This window comes from Delphinapterus leucas, chromosome 20 (genome assembly GCF_059928025.1).
Source record: "Delphinapterus leucas isolate spDelLeu-1000000601 "Yukka" chromosome 20, BTC_Dleu_Yukka2, whole genome shotgun sequence".
In the NCBI taxonomy this organism is placed as follows: domain Eukaryota; kingdom Metazoa; phylum Chordata; class Mammalia; order Artiodactyla; family Monodontidae; genus Delphinapterus; species Delphinapterus leucas.
The window spans coordinates 37,145,551-37,172,890 of NC_143148.1; the positions used below are offsets into that span (position 1 = coordinate 37,145,551).

At 37.7% G+C, this 27,340-nt stretch overlaps 1 protein-coding gene across 1 annotated transcript in view; it reads right to left on the reverse strand.

The window, feature by feature from the left end:
* Positions 1-27,340, reverse strand: part of CDH8 (cadherin 8) — a 172,668-nt gene that overhangs the window by 130,748 nt on the left and 14,580 nt on the right. The window contains exon 3 of the mRNA XM_089902478.1: positions 25,967-26,220. Coding sequence (XP_089758604.1) covers positions 25,967-26,220 — 254 coding nt within the window. The remainder of the gene's footprint in view (positions 1-25,966; positions 26,221-27,340) is intronic.

Genomic DNA, 27,340 nt, shown 5'->3' on the forward strand with positions numbered 1-27,340 from the left:
TTCACAACATTAATATCCTTTTTATACACCAGTATCTGAGCTTTGGCAATGGAATGCCAAATATAAAAAGCTATATGTCTTAAGGAACACAAGGCATAATTAGAAATATCGGTCTATAAATAAGCAGTGAAATAAACTAAAACAGGATGGAACAGAGGCTCAAAGAAGGATACTGTAGACTAAATGTTTGTGTCTCCCCCAAAATTTATATGTTAAAATCCTAATTCCTAATGTGATGGTGTTTGGAAGTAAGGCCTTTAGGAGGTAGTTAGGGTTAGAATAGATCATTAGAGTAGGGCCCTCCTGATGGGATCAATGACCTCATTTAAAAAAGAAGAAGAAGAAGAAGGGGACATAGGCTCTCTCCCTGCTCTTTGCCAATGAGGATACAAGAAGAGAACCATTTGTAAACCAGAAAATGTGCCCTCTCCATACACTGGATCTGCTGGTGCCTTAATCTTAGACCTCCCAGCCTCTAGAACTGTGAGAAATACATTTTTGTTGTTTAATCCACCCAGTCTATGGTATTCCATATCTGTAGAAGGACAAACTAAGACCAAGGCCATGTACAATCCCATCTAGGAGGAAGGACTGAAGAAAACCTTCATGGTTGAGGTGACCTCCTAGGAAGTGCACATGAAATCGATTTACTGGTACCCGTTAATGCTAAATATGAAACATGGTCCATGGCTATTTGGAGCTTAGCATATTTTATTTTTTTACATGGTTTTTATGGACATTTATTCTATCATTAAGAATAAGACTATGTTATTATAACAAAATGAGAAAAAAATAAATTTCCCATAGTGTTCTGTCTGTAGTTTTGTACTGTTAATATTTTAGTGGATTTCACTGCAAACATATATATGTATTTTATGTATATCTACTTATTTATGTGTATCTACTTATTTGTCTGGTCGTGAAGATTAAAAATAAAGCATAAATCAGTCTCTTATTTGTATCTATATCTACCTATAAAGAAGGATGGATAAGTGGATGGGTAGATAGATGATAGGTAGATAGACAGACATATAGGGATATGGATAACTCCTTCCTCCTTTTAGCTATTTCTTTTTCATTAGAAAGGATATTTATATCACTTATACCAGATGCAAATACCAAGAAAAAAGGCATTTCTGTGAATCTTCCCCACCAAACACAAGCATCACTGAACATTTTGGAATAATATTAAAAAACACTTAATTTTATTGACAATAGCTTATTGCTGAATTACTTGGTAAAAACATGTACCATGAAATTACAGTTCCTGGTACAGTAAAGACTTAGATATAAAGAAAACTAAGACACTGACATGCATCTATACACCAGGAATTTACAAACCAACCCCATGCCTAACCCCCAGGATGATTAGAGAAATTCAGAAAGAATTTAAGAACCCAGAGGCATCTCTGAATTAACAGTGCTTGCAAAATAATCCTGAGCATGAGGAAGTAAGTGTTCATCGCAAAACATTTCAATCTGTTGTATTACGGGAGAAAAAAGACTAAAAAACCTTTTCTTGGGGAACAATGATTGTTGATTAGACCTATGAAGTTCCAAGTTGAACTGTAAAGTAACTGAAAAGACATGGGTTTTGCTCCACATAGCATGAACACTCTGTCTCTTAAAAGAGCTAAGGAATGTCCAGAGGATTAACTATCACTCTCTGTGTCATTTTCATAAATAAACTTTGCAGGCATTGCTGGGCTGTAGTCATTTTATTATCTCACTGCTGATATTTCACACACTCATGCAGCTACCAGTTTCCCAGAGGCCACAGTAAATGAAAATCAGTCTAATCACTGATACTCATGAATCCCAAATCTGAAACACACTCCATGGCTATTTGATTGCTGTCCAGTAAATGCCTAAAACTTCTGGCCTAGAAGCAGCACTGGGAACAATGACAGGGTTTTGGAAGTTGGTATTTTTTTTAAAAAAATGCTGTTTGTTTAATCCCTTAGTTAAAACTATATTATGCAGGGACTTCCCTGGTGGTCCAGTGGTTAAGACTTTGCCTTCCAATGCAGGGGGTGTGGTTTCGTCCCCTGGTCAGGGAGCTAAGATCCCACATGCCTCACAGCCAAGAAAATAAAACAAAAGCAATACTGTAACAAACTCAATAAAGACTTTAAAAATGATCCACCTCAAAAAAATTTTTTTAAAAACCTGTATCATGCAGACCTCAAATTTGGAATAAATTATATCTCTATTATTTATACATTGCTGTTTCTGGGATAATTAACAAATTCATTGAGCCTCAGTTTCTTCACTGGTCAAACATGAAGTACTCAGATCCCAGGTCTGGTTGTGAAGATTAAAAATAAAGCATAAATCAGTCTCTGGTGCTTAAATAGGTGCTGAAGATATGATCATCATCAAATCACCATAATCATCATGTCCCATTAAATGAAACTTTATATAAACTTCCCCACTTGGAAGGTGGTGGAGAAGGCCCCTTTCTTAATAGTTTATAAATAGCATAAACCTGGAAAAACATTTGGGGGTTATTTAACTCCCATCACTCTAACAGAGGCAGGGATATTTTCCTCATTTTTTAAAGATCCAGTTCATGACAGACTTTATGGGGTGAGTCATAAGAATTTATCAAATAGGCTATAAATACAACCCTTTAGTAAGATCAGAGGTAAGAATGTCATAATATTACGAGATTACACAATGGGAGGAACTTGGGGAAAACAATGACTTAGTTTAAAATTCAGTTTAAAGTCTACCTCAACTATTTCAAGAAGCCTCTTGCTCCCTTTGTAGACATTTCACACATTTTATTGCCTAACAGACTTTATAGTAAAGGCTGCCAAGAGCCTTTGCTAAACTGTTCAAAAATCCAGACTTAACATAGTCAATAAGCAGGCATGAGACACCAAACGTATACCAAGCACAGTGCTAGATGCCTTTTTCTTTCTTGTATCCTTCTCTCCTTGGTTTCTTGTAGAATGAATAAAAGAAAAATCACTCTTACACAGGTGTTACTTAGTTGTGTTATTAATCTCTCTGTACCTTTGTTACCTAATCTGTAAAATGGGAATTATAATAGGTTTTGTGAGATTTAAACAAGGTAATATCTATAAAGCACTTATTGCAGTGCCTGGCATGTAATAAGTGCTCAGGAAATATCTACTGAAAATTTTTAATGTTGTCATTACTTATCTGGAAACAATAGGTTTCTACTGACAATTCCCAGGCCCCTCTTCAGTGGTAAGCCAGCATTCCTTTTACTCCTGCTTCTTTGTCCCTAAACAGTTCATCTGGGTTCTCATATCAGTGGAAGCAAACACAAGGAGGATATCACTTTAAGTGATAAAATAAAGCTGAGGAGACAGAGCATGTGGGGAGGCTCCTACCTGCACCTCTAGCACCATTCTAGCGTTCATTTTTCTACCAACTTTTCGGACCAAAATCTCCATCCCATAAACTGGCCATTCAAGTTCAAAGCATTATTGGACACATTCACTTTTGTATTCATATTGAATACTATATGAGCATTTGTTATCATAGTTAAAATTAATTACATTTTTATATAAGTTTGAAATGAATTACATAAAGATTACCCATATTTTAAAAAACTGCACCCCACACGCCACTTTTAGGAATGTTCTCAGAAGATCCGTGCTCCCCACCGATAGCTACACCACTCCATCACTAGCTGCAAAGATTCAAGTTGCTTTCCTCTGGCCCTCTAAGCTGCCACCATCCACTCCACTATCTCAGTTTCTCCCCACTCCTCCTCATTCTACTGTGTGACACAGCCACATCACTAGCGATAAAAGTCAATACTCAATTATAAGACTCGATAGAGGCTCTTTCCTTAAAAGCCAATTGACAGAGAATAATTTCAAAGAAAAGCAGAGTGGGTTAAAAATAGCAAACCTGAAGTACCAACTTAAATTTTAGAATCCAGTGTACCAAGCAAGTTCTCCAGATGTCATGATTTTGCATAGATGTCCCAGAAGTAGACACTAAGCCATTCACTCTGTTTTCTGGGATTCCTAGCGTCTATCTGAATAGCAACAGAGTGCAAGAAACAGAGAAACCAGAAAACCTTCAGTCTAATCTCACCTGTGGGATCTCATTAAAACAATGTAACTAGTCATCATCTCATAGGCCCATCTATAAATTGGAGAAAGTATCTCTTTCACAGCATGGTTCTTCGCAGTAAATGAGTTGATACATGACTCAGATACAATAAACTAACTGGTTAATTAATAGTCAAGTCTTCAAACCCAGAATGACTGTGAAAAAGAATAACTAGAAATAGGAAGATATAAATAAAAACAACCATTCACATCCTTCAGTAGTTTCCCAAGTGACACTAGAAAAATGTTCCAAAATTATTTGTAGTGTTTGTCTATACAAGTCATCACCCTTTTCAAAATATCTGCTACCAAAGTATCTGCTTCATAGAGCACAGACTCTGAGCTGAAGAGATGGGAGTCTGTGCTGGGTTTCCTCTCTCAACACTCATCCACAAGGAGCCTTCTGGACCTGGCCCGAGCCTTCACATATCTTCTCTTCCTTAAGGTTGTCCCTCCTATTATTCTACAGGTAAACATTTGCTGGACTTTTGCTCTTTATAGACAGGAAGAGGTTGTTTGATTTATATATCATAACATCACATTAGTTGGAATTTTGTACTGCAGTTATTCAACAGCTCACAATAGGAAAGATGCACAAACATTTACTGAGCATGGCTTGTTATTATGTGTGAAACATGGTGGTAAAGAAATATGAGAAAAAAGAGTAGACGGGATAAGAAAATAAAAAAAAATAAAGCATGAATTTGGTTCCTACTATATCTACTGAAAATTTCAATGTCTTCTAATTTATATCTTAAAAGTCATAGGGGGCTTCCCTGCTGGCGCAGTGGTTAAGAATCTGCCTGCCAATGCAGGGGACGTGGGTTCAAACCCTGGTCCGGGAAGATCCCACATACCACGGAGCAACTAAGCCCGTGCACCACATCTACTGAGCCTATGAGCCACAACTGCTGAAGCCCGCACGCCTAGAGCCCGTGCTCTGCAATAAGAGAAGCCACCGCAATGAGAAGCCCGTACACTGCAACAAAGAGTAGCCCCCGCTCGCCGCAACTAGAGAGAGCCCGCGCACAGCAACAAAGACCCAACGCAGCAGCCATAAATAAATAAATAAATAAATAAATAAATAAATAAATAAATAAATAAATAAATAAAATCTATTAAAAAAAAGTTAATTCTGCATTAAAAATAAAAGTCATAGGATTTGTATCTCCAGTATTGAAGTCTCCATTCTAATTTCTTAAATATGCATCTGTTGGATTTGCTATTCCTTTGCAGATTTACTTAAGATGAATTAGACAAAAGACCTCATTGCAAAAGAGTAGAATATATTTTGGAGAGTCATCTTCCTGCCACAATAAGAAGAAACTTCTTATTAACACAGTGTGGAGTGGTATTTGAAAAAACAGGCCCCTTGGGTTATGTTAACGTCAACTCTAATGATGGACGTTTTGGAAATAGACATTCTTATTCTAAAACAATGGATATGTTTTAGAAACTGCATCACCCTTGATAACTAGTATTCACAGATGCCCTATTTAAACTTTCCCATTTTATTCCAACAAATACCCTGGTTTTCTTCAATGCTAGTGTTCCTCTAACCTACGGTAGTATGTCTTAGAAATAAATCCTAAAGACTTCATCATTTTACTTTGTGGAGGTAAGGCTATGGATGCAAGGAAATTCCTACCTAGATGCTAAGCACTTTGGAGATCTAATTTAACCTACTGCACTCTTACCATGAACACAAACTTTGCCACCAGTTCACTCAATCAAGAGTAGTTTGCAGAGGTCAGAAGTTAACATAAGATGTCACTGGTGCAGTGGTTGAGAGTAGGTCAGAATGGACAACTGGATATTACTGTGTTGGAAAATAGCACCCTTTCTGTATTGCTGCTACTGTTTATATTAAATTACAACTTTTACCTGAGTCATATGTTTACTCAATTATCACAGCCCAACTATTTACATTTCATACCAACACTTGGCACAAAATCCCATCTCTTGTGTGTATGTGTGTGTACATAAGACAGATTTTATTGTCAGCATACAAATATTATATGTACTTATACATTCATTCATTCATTTATTCATTTAAAGCATCTCCTACTCCCTCTTTCCAATCTCACCCCCATACTACGTACCTACAGAGACCCTCTGTCCCTGCTGAATTTCTGTTTCTTGTTTGCAATAAAGAACATCAGACTGTGATGTTCTAATATCAAGAATATTTTAAGGATTTTCAGAACCAAGCTCCCATTATCAAGGAGTCTTTTTCACTCCCAATGACTTTGGTGCCACATTGGAAGGGTGCAGATTAAAGTCTGGAGTGTACCCAGGAGATACACTGATTATCTTAATAATCAGATAAAGATAAATAACAAGTTTCTTTTAAAAAAGTTATTCTGGACTATATTATTTCTAACACAATATTTGTGAAACCCCTGATGATTTTTCAAGAGAAAGACCCTTTTACTCCTAACTTCTCTGCTAGGCCAATTTATACATCCATCCTTAGTTTCTTCAACTGAAAAATGAGAACAATAAGATTGCCTTCTTTTAAAGTTTAAGGTAAATCCCAAATTAAGTAATGCACTGTAAATTTCCTTTTGCTTTTTAAAAGTGGCTTTACATGGAATATTTATCATTATTTGTAGAAGATACTCTGCCAAATATCTAGGTATTTTTAAACAACAATAACAAAATATTTGAAAGATTCTGCTATTTGGTGTCCATGTGGAGAGACATAAGGCTGTTTTCACCCAAAGGATGAAACAGATTTATCCACCACAGTCATCCTCAGATACTTTAATTTATTTAGGGTCATATATAGAAATCTCAGATTCCAAATCTGTTGGTTCAAATAACATCCCATTTTCTGAGTATGTGTTTTGTTTTATAGTTTGTTCCACTCACGCCTTGAAAGGATAGCATCATAAAGCCAGAATCTCATGTGTAAATTTCTGCAGCCACAGAACCGAAAATAGATTTTTCTACAGTGAGTCCCAGATAAAATTTGATTCATGATTAATTCTTTAATATTTATGTAATATCTTTGGAGAAATTCTAATTTTCTCCCTGAGTCATCAAAATAATCATTCATAATTGAGAACTCTAAATATGATATGATGGGAAAAATATGAAAAAATTGAATGCAGTTTTACATTTAAGAGATTAAATGTAAAATTTTAATTTTTATTTAATTTCAATAAAGGCTTAGTGACTGCTTCTTTTGGTCAAGTATGATGCTTAATGCTTGAACAAAGCCTCCTCTCTCAGACACACTGGCTATGACTTTCTCATTATTTACAATGAAAAGTAGCAAGCTCTGTAATAAAGTAATGCTTACATTGCAGTTAGTGAGGGTCCCTAGATGTGCCTGCGAAAGGGAAGGTGTGGTCAGAGATGACACCAAGAGGAGGCAGCATCTGTCTGGGGACAGGAAAAATGAGTAGCATTTTTCCAGGCAGAATATGTAGGGAGAGCATCCTCAGCAGGAAGAAATGCATGGAGAAAATCTTGAGTTTGGGTTTGTTTAGGAAACTAGACAATTAAAGGACCAGACTAGGTGTGGTGAGAGCAAAGTTCTGACAGATAAGCAACCTATCATTTCTTCCCCATCCTTTCTTTTATTTTGTCTCTTCCATCCTTCTTTCCTTCACTCTTTATTGAATATCTCTCATGTACAAGGCATTGTATTAGTTGCCAAGACAGACATGGCCTTGCCTGCTCCCATGTAACTGAGTCTATATCTGGAGAAAGACAATGAAAGAAAATAAGATTTTGTAAAGTTAACGGTGATGTATTCATGAAGAAGAAAAGAAAAGGGAGGAGATGTATAGAATATTATTAAAATATGCCTATCAAAAGAAAGAGCAAATATGAAAAGTCTGAGTTAGGAAGATATTCAGTATGTTTGAAGACTTTAACGAAGGATAGTACTGTTGAAGTTCAAGATTCAGTGGAGGGAGAGCATCAAGGGGTACATCAGGAAGGGCCTTGGAAACTGTGCTGAGGAATTCATTTTTTCACTTGTAGGAGATGGGAAGCCACTTGAAAAAAATACAGCAGGAGAGTGATATGACCTAAACCACAGCCAGATTCCATAGAACTTTCTGTGATGTAGGAATGTGCTCTGTGCTGTCCAAGATGGTAACCACTAGCTCTATGTGGCTATTTAGCCCTTGAAATCTAGCTAGTGTGATTGAGGGATTGAAATTGTTATTGTATTTAATTTAAATTCATTTTATTTGCATTCAAAGAGCCACATGTGGCTAGTGGCTACTGTATCAGCAGAGATCTAAACTGAGTTAGAGGTCACTTTGGCACCTGTGTGGATATCAAATGGCGGGAGATGGGCAAATGGGGCTGTTTGTAGCTGCTCACATGAGAGATGATGGTGTTCGAGCTTAGGAACTAAAATAAATAGGACACGGTTATTATTTGGATGTGGGAAGTAAAGGACATTAAGGAATCTTGAAGAAACACCCTTATGGAAGGCTCATAACCTCTTCTATTAATCTACATTGCTTTCAAATTAGACATCAATTCTCTTTTGTCTTCTTTTAACCATATTTATCTAATTAATCACCAATACACCAAACTGGTCAAAAACTTCACATAAAGATTAGCAAAATATAATTAAATATTTCTTTCCAGAAATGTAATCTGGAATTTACAGGAGCTATGTGATATTTCTCTCTGGTGTGTGTTTTTTATGATGGGAGATTAGGAGTTATGAGGATAAACTCTTTTACACCCATGATGACCTTGACGCTCACTGTTCACCAAGTGACAGGAATCCCAACCAACTCCCATGAATCTCTGTAGGCTCACAGTGACTTAAGGATGTCAGGGGAAATCTAGCAGTGAAGAGTATCCTTTAACTGCCTTAGATATCTTTTGGGGGCTGTCAATCATGCCAATAATGACTTTTCTCTATAAGAAAGGACATTCAAAGTTGAATGCTACATGGACAATAAAACAGAGATGGTGTGAGACAGAAAAACAAATCATTGTGTAGCAGTATGGGCCATAGGGCCACATGCAGAATTAAGATTTAATATTATATTCAATGTATTTATTGTGGCCTTCCTGATTTTCAGCCTCTCTGCTAAGCCCTGTATATTAATTTCTTAGTTAATCCTCTCTTTAAATTACTTGTGTAGCCCAAATAAAATGTCTTGACTCTCAGTGTTTGTAGTTGTAAAATGAAGATAATATACATTTTTCCCCAGTCATTAAGTTAGTGAGATAATAAGTATAATATCCTGGCCACAGTATCTGACACTTAATAAATTCTTAGTCAAGAATAGCTTCTTGAATAGCTATCAGAAAGGTGGTATTTGATTATACGTTTGTCCCATTTGTGTCAAAACCATTTATTATATGGAAAAATAAGTGTTTACGGAAAACATGCACATGAAGAAATAATAAAAGAGTAGTGCACAGCTATATTGAAGCACGATTTTTGAAAATGTCAAAAGTTATATACACTTAGAAATTTTAATTGGACATTCAGGCTCAGTAAATGCAAAAGACATATGGTAAGTGCTGGGAATTAAGAGATAAACAACATGTGGCCTCTTAACTCTTAAGAACTAGAAATGCATTTATACTGAAATAGTTTGCTTGTCTATCACAACAGAAATAACACAAGCACACCATTTCAGTATTCAACCAGATGTAATCTTTCTAGGGGGACAAAAGTATTTAAGGTGACCATCCCAAACTTGACTTGGATCCTGAGGCCCATTTTTAGGAACTTCAACTAAGCCTATGCCATTCCCCAGCAAACTGACTACAAACACACAGGAGCGATCTAATAAACGTTTGATAGACGGATGGAGATGGCACTTCTCCATTTTTAACACATTCTCTTCTTAAATATGCCATATTATGTTTTCTTCTGCAACACTAAGTCAAATCTGATTGTCCTTTATCAAAAGCAAGGTTGTATAACATATTGTGTCAAATCGGAATGTAGAAATATAAGGAAACATAAAGGTTTGGTTGAAATGACTCCCATAAATATTTGAACATAAGACAAGAGTACCAGTCTCCCTTTGTTGGGATGCATAATAGGGGATTTATTTTGCCTTATGAGTGTAATAATGTTAGATAACACTGCTCAGCCTATACAATCAGCTTTGTTTCTCTCAGAATATAAACATTATTATTTTTGTACCCTAGAGGGAACAGAGACTTCACCAATCAGAAATAAATAAATAAATAAAAACTTTTAAAATCCCAGATCAGCCCTTTTTTTCTTTCAAGCTTCTTATGCTATTTTTCCATCTTAGATCACTTGTTTTAAAATAGTTGATCAATACATGCAGTGTGATAATTTTTTTTAACATCTTTATTGGAACATAAATGCTTTACAATGTTGTGTTAGTTTCTGCTGTATAACAGAGAAAATCAGCTATATGTATACATATATCCCCATATCCCCTCCCTCGTGTCTCCTTCCCACCCTCCCTATCCCAACCCTCTAAGTGGTCACAAAGCACTGAGCTGATCTCCCTGTGCTACACAGCTGCTTCCCACTAGCTATCTATTTTACATTTGGTAGTGTATATATGTCAATGCCACTCTCTCACTTAGTCCCAGCTTACCCTTCCCCCTCCCTGTGTCCTCAAGTCCATTCTATATGTCTGCATCTTTATTCCTGTCCTGCCCCTAGGTTCATCAGAACCTTTTTTTTTTTTTCTAGGTTCCATACATATGTGTCACCATATGGTATTTCTTTTTTTCTTTCTGACGTACTCCACACTGTATGACAGACTCTAGGTCCATCCACCTCACTACAAATAACTCAATTTTGTTTCTTTTTATGGCTGAGTAATATTCCATTGTATATATGTGCCACAACTTCTGTATCCATTCATCTGTCGATGGACACCTAGGTTGCTTCCATGTCTTGGTATTGTAAACAGAGCTGCAATGAACACTGTGGTACATGACTCTTTTTGAATTATGGTTTTTTCAGGGTATATGCCCAGTAGTGGGATTGCTGGGTCATACGGTAGTTCTATTATTAGTTTTTAAGAAACCTCCATAGTGTTCTCCATAGTGGCTGTATCAATTTAATTCCCACCAACAGTGCAAGAGGATTCCCTTTACTCCACACCCTCTCCAGCATTTATGGTTTGTAGATTTTTTGACAATGGCCGTTCTGACCGGTGTGAAATGATACCTCATTGTAGTTTTGATTTGCACTTCTCTGATGATTAGTGATGTTGAGTATCCTTTCATGTGTTTGTTGGCAATCTGTATATCTTCTTTGAAGAAATATCTATTTAGGTCTTCTGCCCAGTTTTGAATTGGGTTGTTTGTTTTTTTGATACTGAGCTGCATGAGCAGTTTATATATTTGGGAGATTAATCCTCTGTCAGTTGCTTCATTTGCAAATATTTTCTCCCATTCTGAGGGTTGTCTTTTGGTCTTGTTTATGGTTTCCTTTGCTGTGCAAAAGCTTTGAAGTTTCATTAGGTTCCATCTGTTTATTTTTGTTTTTATTTCCATTACTCTAGGAGGTGGGTCAAAAAGGATCTTGCTGTGATTTATGTCAAAGAGTGTTCTTCCGATGCTTACCTGTAAGAGTTTTAAAGTGTCTGGCCTTCCATTTAGGTCTTTAATCCATTTTGAGTTTATTTTTGTGTATGGTGTTAGGAAGTATTCTAATTTCATTCTTTTACATGTAGCTGTCCAGTTTTCCCAGCACCACTTATTGAAGAGGCTGTCTTTTCTCCATTGTATATTCTTGCCTCCTTTATCAAAGATAAGGTGACCATATGTGTGTGGGTTTATCTCTGGTCTTTCTATCCTGTTCCATTGATCTATATTTCTGTTTTTGTGCCAGTACCATACTGTCTTGATTACTGTAGCTTTGTAGTATATTCTTAAGTCTGGGAGCCTGATTCCTCCAGCTCCATTTTTCTTTCTCAACATTGCTTTGGCTATTCAGGGTCTTTTGTGTTTCCATACAAATTGTGAATTTTTTTGTTCTAGCTCTGTGAAAAATGTCAGTGGTAGTTTGATAGGAATTGCATTGAATCTGTAGATTGCTTTGGGTAATACAGTAATTTCACAATGTTGATTCTTCCAATCCAAGAACATGGTATATCTCTCCATGTGTTTGTATCATATTTAATTTCTTTCATCAGTGGCTTACAGTTTTCTGAGTTCAGGTCTTTTACCTCGTTAGGTAGGTTTATTCCTAGGTATTTTATTCTTTGTTGCAATGGTAAATGGGAATGTTTCCTTAATTTCTCCTTCAGATTTTTCATCATTAGTGTATAGGAATGAAACAGATTTCTGTGCATTAATTTTATATCCTGCTACTTTACCAAATTCATTGATTAGCTCTAGTAGTTTTCTGGTAGCATCTTTAGGATTCTCTGTGTATAGTGTCATCTGCAAACAGTGACAGCTTTACTTCTTCTTTTCCAATTTGGATTCCTTTTATTTCTTTTTCTTCTCTGATTGCTGTGGCTCAAACTTCCAAAACTATGTTGAATAATAGTGGTAACAGCAGGCATCCTTGTTTTGATCCTGCTTCAGCTTTTCACAATTGAGAATGATGTTGGCTGTGGGTTTGTCATATGTGGCCTGTATTATGTTGAGGTAAGTTCCCTCTATGCCTACTTTCTGGAGAGTTTTTATCATAAATGGGTGCTGAATTCTGTCAAAAGATTCTGCTGCATCTATTGAGATTATCATATGTTTTTTATCCTTCAATTTGTTAATACAGTGTATCACATTGTTTGCGTATATTTAAGAATCCTTGCATTCCTGGGATAAACCCCACTTGACCATGGTGTATGATCCTTTCAATGTGCTGTTGGATTCCGTTTGCTAGTATTTTGTTTAGGATTTTTGCATCTATGTTCATCAGTGATATTGGTCTGTAGTTTTTTTTGTGACATCTTTGACTGGTTTTGGTATCAGGGTGATGGTGGCCTCATAGAATGAGTTTGTGAGTGTTCCTCCCTCTGCTATATTTTGGAAGAGTTTGAGAAGGATAAGTGTTAGCTCTTCTCTAAATGTTTGAAATAATTCACCTGTGAAGCGATCTGGTCATGGGCTTTTGTTTGTTGGAAGATTTTTAATCACTGTTTCAATTTCAGTGCTTGTAATTAGTCTATGTATATTTTCTATTTCTTCCTGGTTCAGTCTCGGAAGGCTGCGCTTTTCTAAGAATTTGTCCATTTCTTCCAGGTTGTCCATTTTATTGGCATATAGTTGCTTGTAGTAAGCCCTTTTGATTCTTCGTATTTCTGCTGGGTGAGTTGTTACTTCTCCTTTTTCATTTCTAATTCTGTTAATTTGAGTCTTCTCGTTTTTTTTGATCAGTCTGGCTAATGGTTTATCAATTTTGTTTACCTTCTCAAAGAACCAGCTTTTCGTTTTCTTGATCTTTGCTATTGTTTTCTTCATTTCCTTTTCATTTATTTCTGTTCTGATCTTTATGATTTCTTTCCTTCTGATAACTTTGGGTTTTTTTGGTTCTTCTTTCTCTAATTGTTTTAAGTGTAAGATTAGTTTGTTCATTTGAGATTTTTCTTGTTTCTTGAGGTAGGATTGTATTGCTATAAACTTCCCTCTTAGAACTGCTTTTGCTGCACCCCATAGGTTTTGGGTCTTCGTGTTTTCATCGTCATTTGTTTCTAGGTATTTTTTGATTTCCTGTTTGATTTCTTCAGTGATATCTTGGTTATTTAGTAGCATATTGTTTAGCCTCCATTTGTTTTTATTTTTTTTAAGTTTTTTTTTCCCGTAATTGCTATCTAGTCTCATAGCGTTGTGTTCAGAAAAGATACTTTACACAATTTCAGTTTCCTTAAATTTGCCAAGGCTTAATTTGTGAACCAAGATATGATCCTGGAGAATGTTCCATGAGCAGGTGAGAAGAAAGTGTATTCTGTTGTTTTTGGATGTAGTGTCCTATAAATATGAATTAATTCCATCTTGTTTAATGTGTCATTTAAAGCTTGTGTTTCCTTATTTATTTTCATTTTGGATCTCTGTCCGTTGGTGAAAGTGGGGTGTTAAAGTCCCCTACTATTTTGTGTTACTGTCGATTTCTCCTTTTATGGCTGTTAGCATTTGCCTTATGTAGTGAGGTTCTCCTATGCTGTGTGCATAAATATTTACAATTGTTGTAACTTCTTCTTGGATTGATCCCGTGATCATTATGTAGTGTCCTTCTTTGTCTCTTGTAATAGTCTTTATTTTAAAGTCTATTTTGTCTGATACAAGAATTACTACTCCAGCCTTCTTTTGATTTCCATTTGCATGGAATATCATTTTCCATCTTTCAGTCTGTATGTGTCACTAGGTCTGAAATGTAGACAGCATATATATGGTCTTGTTTTTGTATCTATTTAGCCAGTCTATGTCTTTTGGTTGGAGCATTTAATCCTTTTACATTTAAGGTAATTATCAATATGTATGTTCCTATTACCATTTTGTTTATTGTTTTGGGTTTGTTTTTGTAGGTCTTTTCCTTTTCTTGTGTTTTGTGCCCAAGGATGTTCCTTTAGCATCTGTTGTAAAGGTGGTTTGGTGGTGCTGAATTATCTTAACTTTTGCTTGTCTGTTAAGGTTTTAATTGCTCCATAGAATCTGAATGAGATCCCTGCTGGGTAGAGTAATCTTGCTTGTAGGTTTTTCTCTTTCACCACTTAAATATGTCCTGCCACTCCCTTCTGGCTTGCAGAGTTTCTGCTGAAAGATCAGTTGTTAGCCTTATGGGGGTTCCCTTGTATGTCATTTGTTGCTTTTCCCTTGCTGCTTTTAATATTTTTTTCTTTTTATTTAATTTTTGATAGCTTGATTAATATGTTCCTTGATGTGTTTCTCCTCATATTTGTCCTGTATGGGACTCTCTGCACTTCCTGGACTTGATTGACTATTTCCTTTCCAAAGTTAGGGACGTTTTCAACTATAATCTCTTCAAACATTTTCTCAGACCCTTTCTTTTCCTCTTTTTCTTCTGGGACCCCTATAATTTGAATGTTGGTGCATTTAATGTTGTATCAGAGGTCTCTGAGGCTGTCCTCAATTCTTCTCATTCTTTTTTCTTTATTCTGCTCTGCGGTAGCTATTTCCACTATTTTGTCTTCCAGGTCACTTATCCGTTCTCCTTCCTCATTTATTCTGCTATTGATTCTTTCTAGACAGTTTTTCATTTCATTTATTGTGTTGTTCATCCTTGTCTGTTTGCTCTTTAATTCTTCTAGGTCCTTGTTAAACGTTTCTTGTATTTTCTCCATTCTATTTCCAAGATTTTGGATCATCTTTACTATCATTACTATGAATTATTTTTCAAGTAGACTGCCTATTTCCTCTTAATTTATTTGGTCTGGTGGGTTTTTATCTTGCTTCTTCATTTGTTGCTTATTTTTCTGTCTTTCCATTTGTTTAACTTACTGTGTCTGGGGTCTCATTTTCTCAGGCTGCACATTCATGGTTCCCATTGCTTTTGGTGTCTGCCCCCAGTGGGTAAGGTTGGTTTAGTGGCTTGTGTAGATTTCCTGGTGGAGGGCACTGGTGCCCGTGTTCTGGTGGGTGGGGCTGGATCTTGTCTTTCTGGTGGGCAGGGCTGCATCCAGTGTTGTGTTTCGGGATGTCTGTGAACTTAGTATGATTTTAGGCTGCGTCTCTGCTGAAGGGTGGGGTTGTGTTCCTGTCTTGCTAGTTGTTTGGCATGGGGCATCCAACACTGGAGCTTGGTGGCTGTTGGGTGGAGCTGGGTCTTAGCATTGAGATGGAGAATGCTGGGAGAGCTCTTGCCGATTGATATTACATGGGTCTCGGTGGTCTCTGGTGGTCCAGTGTCCTGAACTTGGCTCTCCCACCTCAGAGGTTCAGGCCTGACACCAGGCCCGAGCACCAGGACCCTGTCAGCCACATAGTTTGGGCAGCCATCCTGTCACGGAGTTGCCAGAGGGCCGGGCATCCTGTTGGGGGCTCCTCTCCTTGGGTCCCAGAGACGCCTGAGGGGTGGCCTCCTGTCAGGGGCTTCCCAGTCAGGTGCAGTCACCTGAGAGCCAGGCGTCAGGTCTGAGTCATGCGGGGTGCTGGGCGCTAACCTTCTCTGCTCCAGGGCGCAGCATTGGGAGGTTCAGCCAGTGTCTGAGACCCAAGTTACGGCTTCCATCAGGTTTATATCTGAGCCCCAGGTTTACGACTTCAAGATTCTTTCAACTTTTTTTCTTTTTCTCTGTGCTCAGTCTACTTCCACTTGCTCATAGGGGGACTGCATTCAGAGTCCTCTCCTCCTGAACTTCAGACCAGAGTTTCTCATCAGTTTGATAATTTTTGATTATTGTTAGTCAGGTTTACCGTACCACACAGGTTAACATTTGAGCTAAATCAATTTGTCGCTTTAGCATTTGCATCTAAAAATGTAGAACAAATATATATTTGCCTAAGAGAAGACACTGTAATTTGGAGGTAACATGTGGGTTTGGAGCTAGATGACTAGCAGCGTGAAGTTGGGCAAATTACTCCACCAGTAAAGAGGTTCCGTGCACTTGTCCGTGATGGACATATTCAGGGCAGATGTCCCTTTAAGGAAGGATGCCAGAGCTGTAGGATGAGCGGGCAGGGGAGACCCTCTAGATAGCAGGTCCTTAGAATCTGCCTCTTTTGCAGAAATTGTCCTCTCCAGGAGTTACCTGGAGATTAAGCCAGCAGAGGGATAAAGGCCCTACCATTCTGGCAGGACACAGGACTCCTCTGATGATCAATACTCATCCCACTGGGTTGGGCCAAGGCTTTGCTGGGATCGCACTGCAGTTTTACTGTTCCCTAAGTCTGCCTGCTTCTGTCCCCTTCCAGTCGCAGGTGCTGCCCTCTAACAAACAGCTTGCACTTCAAACTCTATCTACTGCCCAGGAAAACAACCTGCAACCAATGTGTTTAATGGGGATAAGAATACAGGTAATTCATAGAGTTCCTGTAATACAGTGTAAATGAGACATATGTGAAGGGCACTGTGCTAAAACACTAAATAGGCATGACTGAAGATCCACAAAAAATTTCCAGTATTACTCATTAAATATCTACTCTTGGGCTTCCCTGGTGGCGCAGTGGTTGAGAGTCCGCCTGCCGATGCAGGGGACACGGGTTCGTGCCCTGGTCTGGGAAGATCCCACATGCCGCGGAGCGGCTGGGCCTGTGAGCCATGGCCGCTGAGCCTGCGCGTCCAGAGCCTATGCTCTGCAACGAGAGAGCCCACAACAGTGAGAGGCCCGTGTACCACAAAAAAAAAGAATAATAATAAAAAAAAAATCTACTCTTGTATTGGAGAATGCATGTTAGAGTTTCTTGAACATACTCCAGCAAGTCTGTTCCAAGTGAAATTCTATTTCATGCCACTTCATGCTTTCAGAGAGAGAAATGCTGCTGTGCAAGTCAGAGGTTTTGCCAAGGCATTGAACTGCAGAGGCCAGAGTCTGGCTAAGGCAATCACCAGCCTCAGTTCTAAAAACCCTGTATCATAGTCATCACTGAGGCCTGGAGAACAGAAAGGGCAGGTAGAAAAATAGGGTATTATGAGAAATTCATGCAAGAAACAAATATATTCCCCAGTCCAAGAGAGTAAGCATCTCAGTCTTTTTCAGGATGTCCTTTCACAGTGTGTATGGTAGTTATGGTGATTTTCCCCAAAGCTACACTAAATGAAGCCAGATTTTTCTGGCTGACTCAACGTAAGTGCACACTGTCAGGTGCCCCATGAGAACTAACGTCCCAAGGGTTCTAAGGCAAGCGTGGGGGACATCAACCCCATCATATACAGCTGGATTCTAATAAAAGAATTTCTTTGACTACTCCAAGTTTAAAAAATATTTTAAAAATCTTACCTTTAGGGAGTTTGCTAGACAGAACAAGATCCTGGAATTATGTGAGAACCAACAATTCAACTTACTGATGAAAACCCAAGCTCTTACCAGTCTATTGTAGGAGATGACAAACTCTTTGATAAAGTAAATATCTTAGGCTTTGCAGGTCATACTGTCTCTGTCACAACTATTCCAATGCAGAGTGGCTGCGTTCCAATAAAACTTTATTTTTAAAAAATGTGGGAGGCCAGATTCTGCACACAGGCTATAGTTTGCTGACTTCTGGCCTCATGCAATAGACTTAAAGTATTCACTAGTCATGGGTCCTCCCTTAAGTAGGTTCTATGGAAAGGAAAAGGGGGCAACGTATATTCTACTACACAAATAGGAATAAGTGTCATGATGTTTGCAATGATCTGCAATGCTTGATGCATTAGAATCTAGAGTACAGACCAGCACAGAAGCCTGAATGTCCTTTACATCAAATGTTTCAGATTCTCTGAAAAATTACAGAAAGTTCAAAGGCTAAATCTCTCCTTCTTAAAGAGTGCAAAGCCCCTGAGCCAAGTAACTCATCTATGAAATCCTGGTGCAAAGAAACTTGAGTTCAAATTGATCTGGCTGCCCTGTCTTTAGTCCCAGTGATGTTCCTTAGAGCCCAGTTAGGGAGATGCTGCTCTTGGAGAAGGGCAGTGTATATTCTAGTTTCCAAATTTAACAGGAATAAATGCACTTTTATATTATAAAAACTATTTTGCTGTGGTAAATTTATAGGAAGATACAATGTTGAGCCAACTGCAAGGAAAGATGCTGTTTAGAGCCACTAATAATGAAATAAAGCCCTTAGTTATGAATCAGTTATATACTTCACTGAACTCCAACTGTTTCTTTCTCACTGTTTAATTTCATTCTAGCTTTTGTTATTATGCCTAAAGAAACCATTTTAACATTTTCTCCCATGCACTTCGAGTATCAAAAATTCCATCTACAAGTTTTCAACTTTTGCCTCTAATTGCTCTACTGGTTGCTCTAACTGCTTTAATAAATAATATTATCTGAGTTTTGCTAGTCCCAGAATTCTAAAGTCCCTGCATCACATATTATTTATTATTCCTTTAAGGGAAAAAAGGAGTTTTTTTTCTACCCAAAGCTTCTCTTTATAGTGAGAGAGAAGGAGGAGGGAGGAAGGGAGGGAGGGAATAAAAAATGAGAGAAAATTATATACATACAGTCCACCCTCCAGATTAATACTAGGTTCTGTAGAGTGTGAGGTATTTCCACTTTAACATCACTGGATATCTGTGGTTGCTTCTATTGCAATTCCTTAGACAACTAGGAGACCTCTTCCTCTATGTGACCCTGAAGTTCCATAATCTAGTTTTGTTTATCATTTTCAGATAGCCTTAAAGGTTAGTTAGATAAATGTGAAAGACTTGAATTTAACATGGCTATTTAACCAGCCTCCTTACTATAGAACAAGGTCCATGAGGGCAGAGGATCTGTCTTTATAGAAATTCCTTAGGAAACCATAGATTAGATAGATATAGATATAAATATATAGATATGGATATAGACAAGTCATATGTGCCATAGAATATAATATATAGTATATATAACATGTTATATATATATATAGTAATGTGAATGAATGGCCATGTGACTAAATGAATATATGACTTAATACTAATCACGATTAGCTGAATTAGCAGTACAGTGAGTGTTTTGGGGAAATGACTTGGAAAAGCTGGTACTGTTGAATTGGGAGACAAACTTTAACTGGCTAAGAGTGCACAGGAACTAAGTGACCAAGTTTTAATTGTTTTAAAAAGACTCAGTCCGTGTACTAGACCCTTGTACGCTGTTGGTAGGAATGCAAAGTGGTGCAGCAGCTACAGAAAGCAGTATGAAAGTTCCTAAAAAAATTAAAATAGAACTACCATATAATTCAGCAATCTCATTTCAGGGCATTTATTCAAACTAACTGAAATCATATTAGCACTCCTACATTCATTGCAGCATTATTCACAATAGCCAAGATGTGGAAACAACCTAAATGTCCATCGAGAGATGAATGGATAAAGAAAATGTGGTGTATAGACAGAATGGAGTATTATTCAGCCTTAAAAAGAAGAAAATTCTGTAATGTGCGGCAACATCAATGAGCCTGGAGGACATTTTGCTAAGTACAAGAAACCAGCCACAGAAGGATATTATAGCATGATTCCACTTATATGAGGTATCTAAAATAGTCAGCCATGGAAGCATAGAATGGTGGTTGCCAGGGGCTGGGAGAAGGGAGGAATGAGAAGTTGCTAATCAATGGCTATAAAGTTTCAGTTACGCAAGACAAATAAGTTTTAGGGATGTGCTGTGTAACACTGTGCTTGCAGTTAACAGTACTGTGCTGTACACTTAAAAATCTGTTAAAAGGGTAGATCTCATGTAAAGTGTCCTTATCACAATTAAAAACAACAACGACAAAAAGACAAAGTCTCTGGGGGATTATTGCAAGATTGAGGAGAGAGTCAATCGATACACAGTTTATTCGCCAAACAATTGCCAGGTTTTCTACAGTATGAAGCATTTTCACTGTAGCATCATTGGACATCAGGACTATAAGAAGTGTTTTCAGGAAAAGAGCTCATGAACAGCAAGCCTGGTAACTGAGGCGAATTATAAAAATGCCAGAATACAAGTAGGAAAAAAAAAAAAAGCAGGGTCTTCTGTTGAGTGGGCACTTGCATTCAAGAGAGGAATTAGGGCAACAGAGCACTGTGGCCGCCATGGTCATGTGTCAGCCTGCTTCACCTGCTGAATGGCCATTATTCCCACTTTTATTTTAAGCAGCTCATGTAGTCTTACTCACGGAGAATGCTTTGCAAAAAATAAATAGGAAGCAACTATCTAAAAAAACAGTCACATGCCACTCAAAGCCATGGTGAAATCAAATATACACTTGACATGACTTTATTGAGAGGAAAAAAATGAGCCATAGCAGGTTTACATGAAAGCACTGACCTGTATTTAACACTTACTCTGTGCTAGGAAGTTTCACCTTAAGGATAAACAATTTGCTCCCTCAAATGCCATTTCAGAGTGTCTATCACAAAGTATCGACTCAGTAAACATTAGCTGTCATTATCCTACCCACCTCATGCAAAATACCAGAACGTAGCAAAGCATGCACAGACATAGTCATCAGTGGTAAGAAGAAACCCGGGTTTAAACCCTGGCCCCATACCCCCTGCTATGTCAACATGCACAGGAAGCATCTTTTCAGAGCCTCAGTCTCCTCCATAACGCTGGAATCATACTGACTACTTCATAGGTGTCTTTTGTGGGAATTAAGTGAAATGATACATAATAGAAACTTAGCACAATGTCTGATTCATCAAATAACAATAACGTTGTTTTTTCCTTTACCTCCCTAATCACAATTTGGTTCACAACCGATAGTAACAAACCCATACAAAGGGGCTAGACTGATGAGAAAGGAACACTCCACCCATACTCTGGTTAATTCCACAGACCTGATACATGTATGCCCCTTTTTCCTGGTATGCATCCTGGACTGAATGAGACCATTTAGAGAATGAATAGTTTATTATTTCAATTAAATCGGTCCTGCTAATTCAATGCAGTCTTGTTTATAATAGCCAAGATATGGAAACAACCTAAGTGTCCATCTACGGATGAATGGGTAAAGAAGATGCCACACAAACATGTACACACACACAACAGAATATTAGTCATAAAAAAAGAATGAAATCCTGCCATTTGTGAAAACACAGAGAGACCATGAAGGTATTATGATTAGTGAAATAAGTCAGAGAAAGACAAATACTGTATGATTTTACTCATATGTGTCATCTGAGACAAACTGATGAACAAACAAAATAAAATAAAAACAAATTCGTAAATACAGAGAATAGATTAGTAGCTACCAAGAAGGGAACAGGGTTGAGGAGGTGAAATGGATGAAGGGGATCTGCTGTATGGTGATGGATGGTGACTAGACTTGTGGTGGTGCTCTCTCTGTAGTGTATGCAGATGTTGAACTAGAATGCTGTACACCTGAAAATTATATAATTAAAAATAAACAAACACATAAAAGAAGATTTTGAGAAAAAAAATTGGTCCTGCTAAGCCATCACAACACGTAGAGACACAGTTTGAGTCACAGAGATCATAGGGAAAGAAAGGGAGTGTGACAAAGGAACAGAAAGCAGGCATTGCACTGCCAGAAGAAAAAAAAAAAAAAAAAAAGTATGCACCACAGTTCCGTTCTTGACTATTTGTATGACAGTGGGCAAGTTAGTCTTTTTATCCTCGGTTTTCTCATCTGTTAAGAGAGTACACATATTATCTCATAAAGGTGTTAGGAAATGAACTGAATACATTTAGCACATCCCTGCCACATAGTAAGCACTCACTAGTAACTATTCATCACAGTAGCAAGGGCAAATTAGACTAAATGATGTTAATTGGACGATTTAGCATGTAACTGTTAAATAAAAAGATAACAGGTAATTCTGCACCGTCAGCAACCTTGAGTAGAAGGATCTCTGCTAAAATGACTACTAGGATTTTATTTTTATTTTATTTTATTATTTTTATTTATTTATTTATTTATTTGGAGCAGAGAAAGGTTTATTGCAAGGTGAAATGAGTACTAGGTTTTTAATTTGCAGTTAAGATATGAAATTTATGGTGGCTTTATTAGTTGGTAGTGTTAACAGCTCCAAAGATGATATTATCCCAAAATACAGATGAGGAAGCTGAGTCTCAGAGAATTCCAAGAGACCAGCTGTCTGACTGGAAAGTAGGAGTGACAGGATTTGAAATGCAGTCTGCTGTAGTTTCAAGATATGGCATCTTTTAAATAATTTACTCAATCGTATCCTGTATTACTGAGAGGCATACGGTACTGAAGAAAGTAGCACATGCTTAATTAATGTTCCTGGAAGGGAGATGGTAAGACCATGAAGTTTGCCTCTGTGTCACTGTCTGTTTGCCCTGATGGGCTTATGCAGACATAGATATAGATACAGATATGTTTATACACGTAGAAATAGGCTTAGTTTTAAGAATTTTAATATACATGATATTTTCAGCTTGACAATGTGCTCTCAAAAGAAGCTGAGTCTTAGAGGAAGTTGACCAACCAATTAATGACTGCATGTTTTAACATGGCAGATGCCACAATAAATGCCTATTTCTTGCTGGATGGCAAGGTAAACATTCCCCTAAAAGATGCGTACATTCTTGTTAGCATATAAAATACAACAGCCCTAAAGAGAAAATCATGCTTTGTTATTTGTTACTTGATAGTTCCCTGAATATCTGTGTCCTCTAGTTCTGTTTAAAAAGGTTAAATGGCTCTAAGTCTGTCTGCTAGACTTATAAGGAACTATGCACTGCTCTGGCTAGTCAGGAAATTTAATTTTCTACACAAATTAACCAATTGTGCATCGATAGAGGAAAGCTGCTCTCCATAACCCAGTTGGGGGACAGGGGTTGGGGGAGGGACAACTGCAAAAATGCAGAACTGATACTGAAAAATGCAGTTGGTGATTCTTACATTCTAGATTCATTCCTATGGAGCCAGTCCACCTCCAGTCAGAACGGTGTGGGGCTCACTTTCTGAATAATGCATCAAAACCCTGTTGTAAATGATTTGAAACAGTAATCGCCCCTTCTTTGGGTGAAACCATATATGCCAAGGAACTAGCACTTGCCTGACATCTATCAGAGCTAGAGTATGCCTGTGTCATCAAGTGGTACTTTATCTGTCCATCCCTTCCTGGTAACACAGCCCTAGACCCCCTTTAGCTTGCCTGGAAACAAAATGCTTCCAAGTTGGGCAGTTGTTGCTAAGCAGCCTCAAGCTTCTTCTTCACCTGCCTTTTATGCCACCAACAATTATAAAAAATAACAATAGCAATAACAACAACAATCAACGACAGTGATAATCATCACTGATTCCCTGTAAGCTGGAATGATTATCAGTATATCTCCATTTTTACATCAGTCAATGGATAGATTATAAAATGGGCAAAAACAAGTGGGGAGCTATGAACCTGGATGTTTACCCACTTCTAACCAATCTGAGGTTAGTATTGGCATCAAAAGTTACTCAAACTTCATCTCCAGCTGATGAAGAACATGCTTCTGCACAGGAAGTCTGTTCCCGCTGGTACTATAGATTCCATGTTTTGGGTGTACATGGGATTGCCCTGATATCTGAATCCCCATTTGCCCTGAGGGTCCTCAGCTTGGCATGCTCCTGGCCCCCTATGGGTTCTTTGCTGACAAGAGTAGAAATCTTGACAAGTCAAATGCTAAACTGACCCCATGGCTGGTCTCTCAGTTAGGCCAATCTTGTTTACTTTCTTCATATTCTCTCTTATGCTTGAAGATGTGAAGAAAGTGGCAATTGCTCTGTTCTGTGTTCTTTCAGAAGAAATGGAAAACGGGGCAGATTCATTCATTCAACAAGTACCACTGTCTCTATTTATATTAGAATTTCAGTATAAAGCCATTTCACAACTTCACTATTTAGTCAAAAAATGGATGCCCATGTAAATTTATTTTTCTGGATACTTCCTGCCCTTGGATTCAATACTTGTCCCTTTGATAGATATGATTTTCTTAGCCAAATAGAGGCCATTCTGTGTGTCCACAACTTGTTGAGTTCCTTTACAACAAAGAATGGGCCACTGACCATTCCTCAAATCCCCTTCTTAGAGGTTGAGCTCTTTTGAAGAAAGGATTTTTTTTTTTATATCCTTATGAGATACACTCTACTATCCTGAATTTAGAAATGACTTGTGTTAAAAACAACTTTTCCAGACCTGAAAATAATTCTTTTTTTGCCCAAACTCAAATTATTTGGGGCACTGATTATTCTGCTGGGTTTCACCTCCAGCCTCATAGTTTCAGCATCCTTGGGAGTATTGGGAGTTTAATACACAAAAAAGAAGTGAATAAGTAAAGCTTTCATAAAGCTCACTTGTCTAGAGTTTCCCTGAATAAAGTAATTAGAAAGATATCTGCCGTAGGTCCCTGTGACTTAGAAATTGAATGACTTGGATATAAGTTGACATCTAACTCATAAATTAACTGGACAATTCTTTAAAACTGTATTCTTCCATCTAGTTTTCTCTCTCTTTTTCAACAAACATTTCTAATGCAATATTTGAAATCCACACTCAAACACATCATTAACTAACACTTCACCCTTGGAGACCAGTGGACAAGTTACAGATTTTCAGTGTTCTTTCAGAAGAAAGCTATTTAGCCCGAGCATCTACTGTCATTTGGGTGACTGGCAAAGAGAAAAGATGTACACAGTTCAACAACAAGAAAAACCCAGAACTGAGCCTTATTTCTAAAAAAAGGAAGAAAAACTTTAACAAGGGATTATATTTCTCAGCCTGGGAAAAATTTTGAGCAGGGAAAGTATAAACAAAAGATATCTTTGAAATGGCAGAGAAAGGTTTTGTCTAAAAGGCACCGATCCAAACATGCTGACCTATCAGAAATGCCCATAAAGTGATAAAAAGATCATTTCAAAGCCAAACAGCGAACACAGAAATAAGACAGGGGGCCTCTTAATGTGTTGAGACAGTGATCTCATGCCTCTAAATTCTTATACATAATTCACTGTAACTGTCAAAGGAGAAAGAAAGAAAGAAAAAAAAAAAAGCAATACTTTTCTAATGCTAGAAAGTAAAACCCCACAAACAAGCAAAAACAATATCATATAAAAGATCCACCCAAATGCACTGCAAAATATATTCGATTTGGCTTTTTCATTGAGCTCTCTGAAAGCTTAATAGCTTTCTTCATCTTGATATTCCTGGCTCTGGGCATTGTATGCAGCTCTTCGCAGGTGTGTGCAACACACACACACAAGCTCAGTACATGTTGACCAAAATTCCTTGGTCATGTGAACATAGTCTCAAAGGCAGCCACACAGACTGCATACGTAATTACATTTTGTACTGATCTGCTTGTCAGGCACTATAGCCAGTTTTCCTTTCAAAAGAGAAATACCTTATAGGACTGGAGGTGATGTCGGGGTCACGAGCGGTCACTTGCCCAATCACGGAGTTGAGAGCAGCATTTTCATGAACTTCGAGGAGGTAAGTTGGTGAAGAGAAGACTGGAGGCTCATCTGCATCTTCGACAACAATTTTAACTGTCGCCGTGTCTTTAAAGGGCCCCCTGCTGCTGAAACGCGGGTCAGTGTGGACATTGGCTGCCTCTACCTTCAGCGTATAGGATCTTTTGGTCTCAAAATCCAGAGGCTGTTAAGAAATGACAAAGATGAATGTTTCTCACTAATGACCACAGCAGCGAGAACAAATGAGTATAATGCTGATGGATGATCGTTATGTGCATTTAAGCCCATTTGTGAGCCTTAATGGGATCACTCTCCATTCCCCCAGATTCAACCTGTAAATTTTACAGGCATTTATTGATATCTGTTTATTATACAAGCTCAGTGAATCTAATCTCCTACTGTTTTGTTTTGTTTTGCTCATTTCACTTGGAATTCACAAAATATTCACAGTCATGAATTGTGCCATCAAAATTTCACTTCAGACTCATAATAAAATTTTACTAGTGAAGGCATGATCTGCATACCAATCAGCCAGTTAATCGGGCCTCTGCTCGTCAGAGATAAGGCAGCATCGAACATAATCTCTATCTGGGAAGAATATTTTATCATTTCTGCAACAGTGTGTGAAATGTAAAGAACTAGAAATAATCATTGTTCAGTCCATGGAGACATTATAAAGCACAATTTAGCACTAATCCCAACAAAGAGTGTTTTCTTATTTCACTTCCAGAGCATCACTGCTTTACTGATCATGTGGCTAAAATGAGGCTTATTATTTTTTAGGGCATTCTTAGAAGGTCTCTATTATATGAGTTCTGTGCTGTGAAGCAGGTGGGCATATAAAGAAATATGTATACAGACGCATATCTACCTGTGTTTATATTTAGGATAGATGATAGATAGATAGACAGATAGATAGATAGACAGACAGACAGACAGGTAGGTAACTAGGTCTGGTGGTGACTTCCACCAACCAGTTAAAAGCAATTTGAAATTACCTCACTGCACCATTACTTAAAATATTTCTGACCTATTAATACCTCTTTCCTTAAAAGCCCCAGAGACTTAACTTAATGACCTATGTAAATAGAGGCAGGTAAAAGAACACAGTCCCCTTAAACAACCAGAAGGCCATCTGCATCAGAACCCTCACAGTCCAATTCTCTCAGCAACACATAATACTTCAGATGTCAAGGATGTATTTCTGTCAAGGTTCAAAGAGACAATTTAGATTTCCATGGCAATTCTTATAAGAAATTGAACTTTACATCTGCGGTGCAAATTAAAAAAAAAAAAGCTGGAAC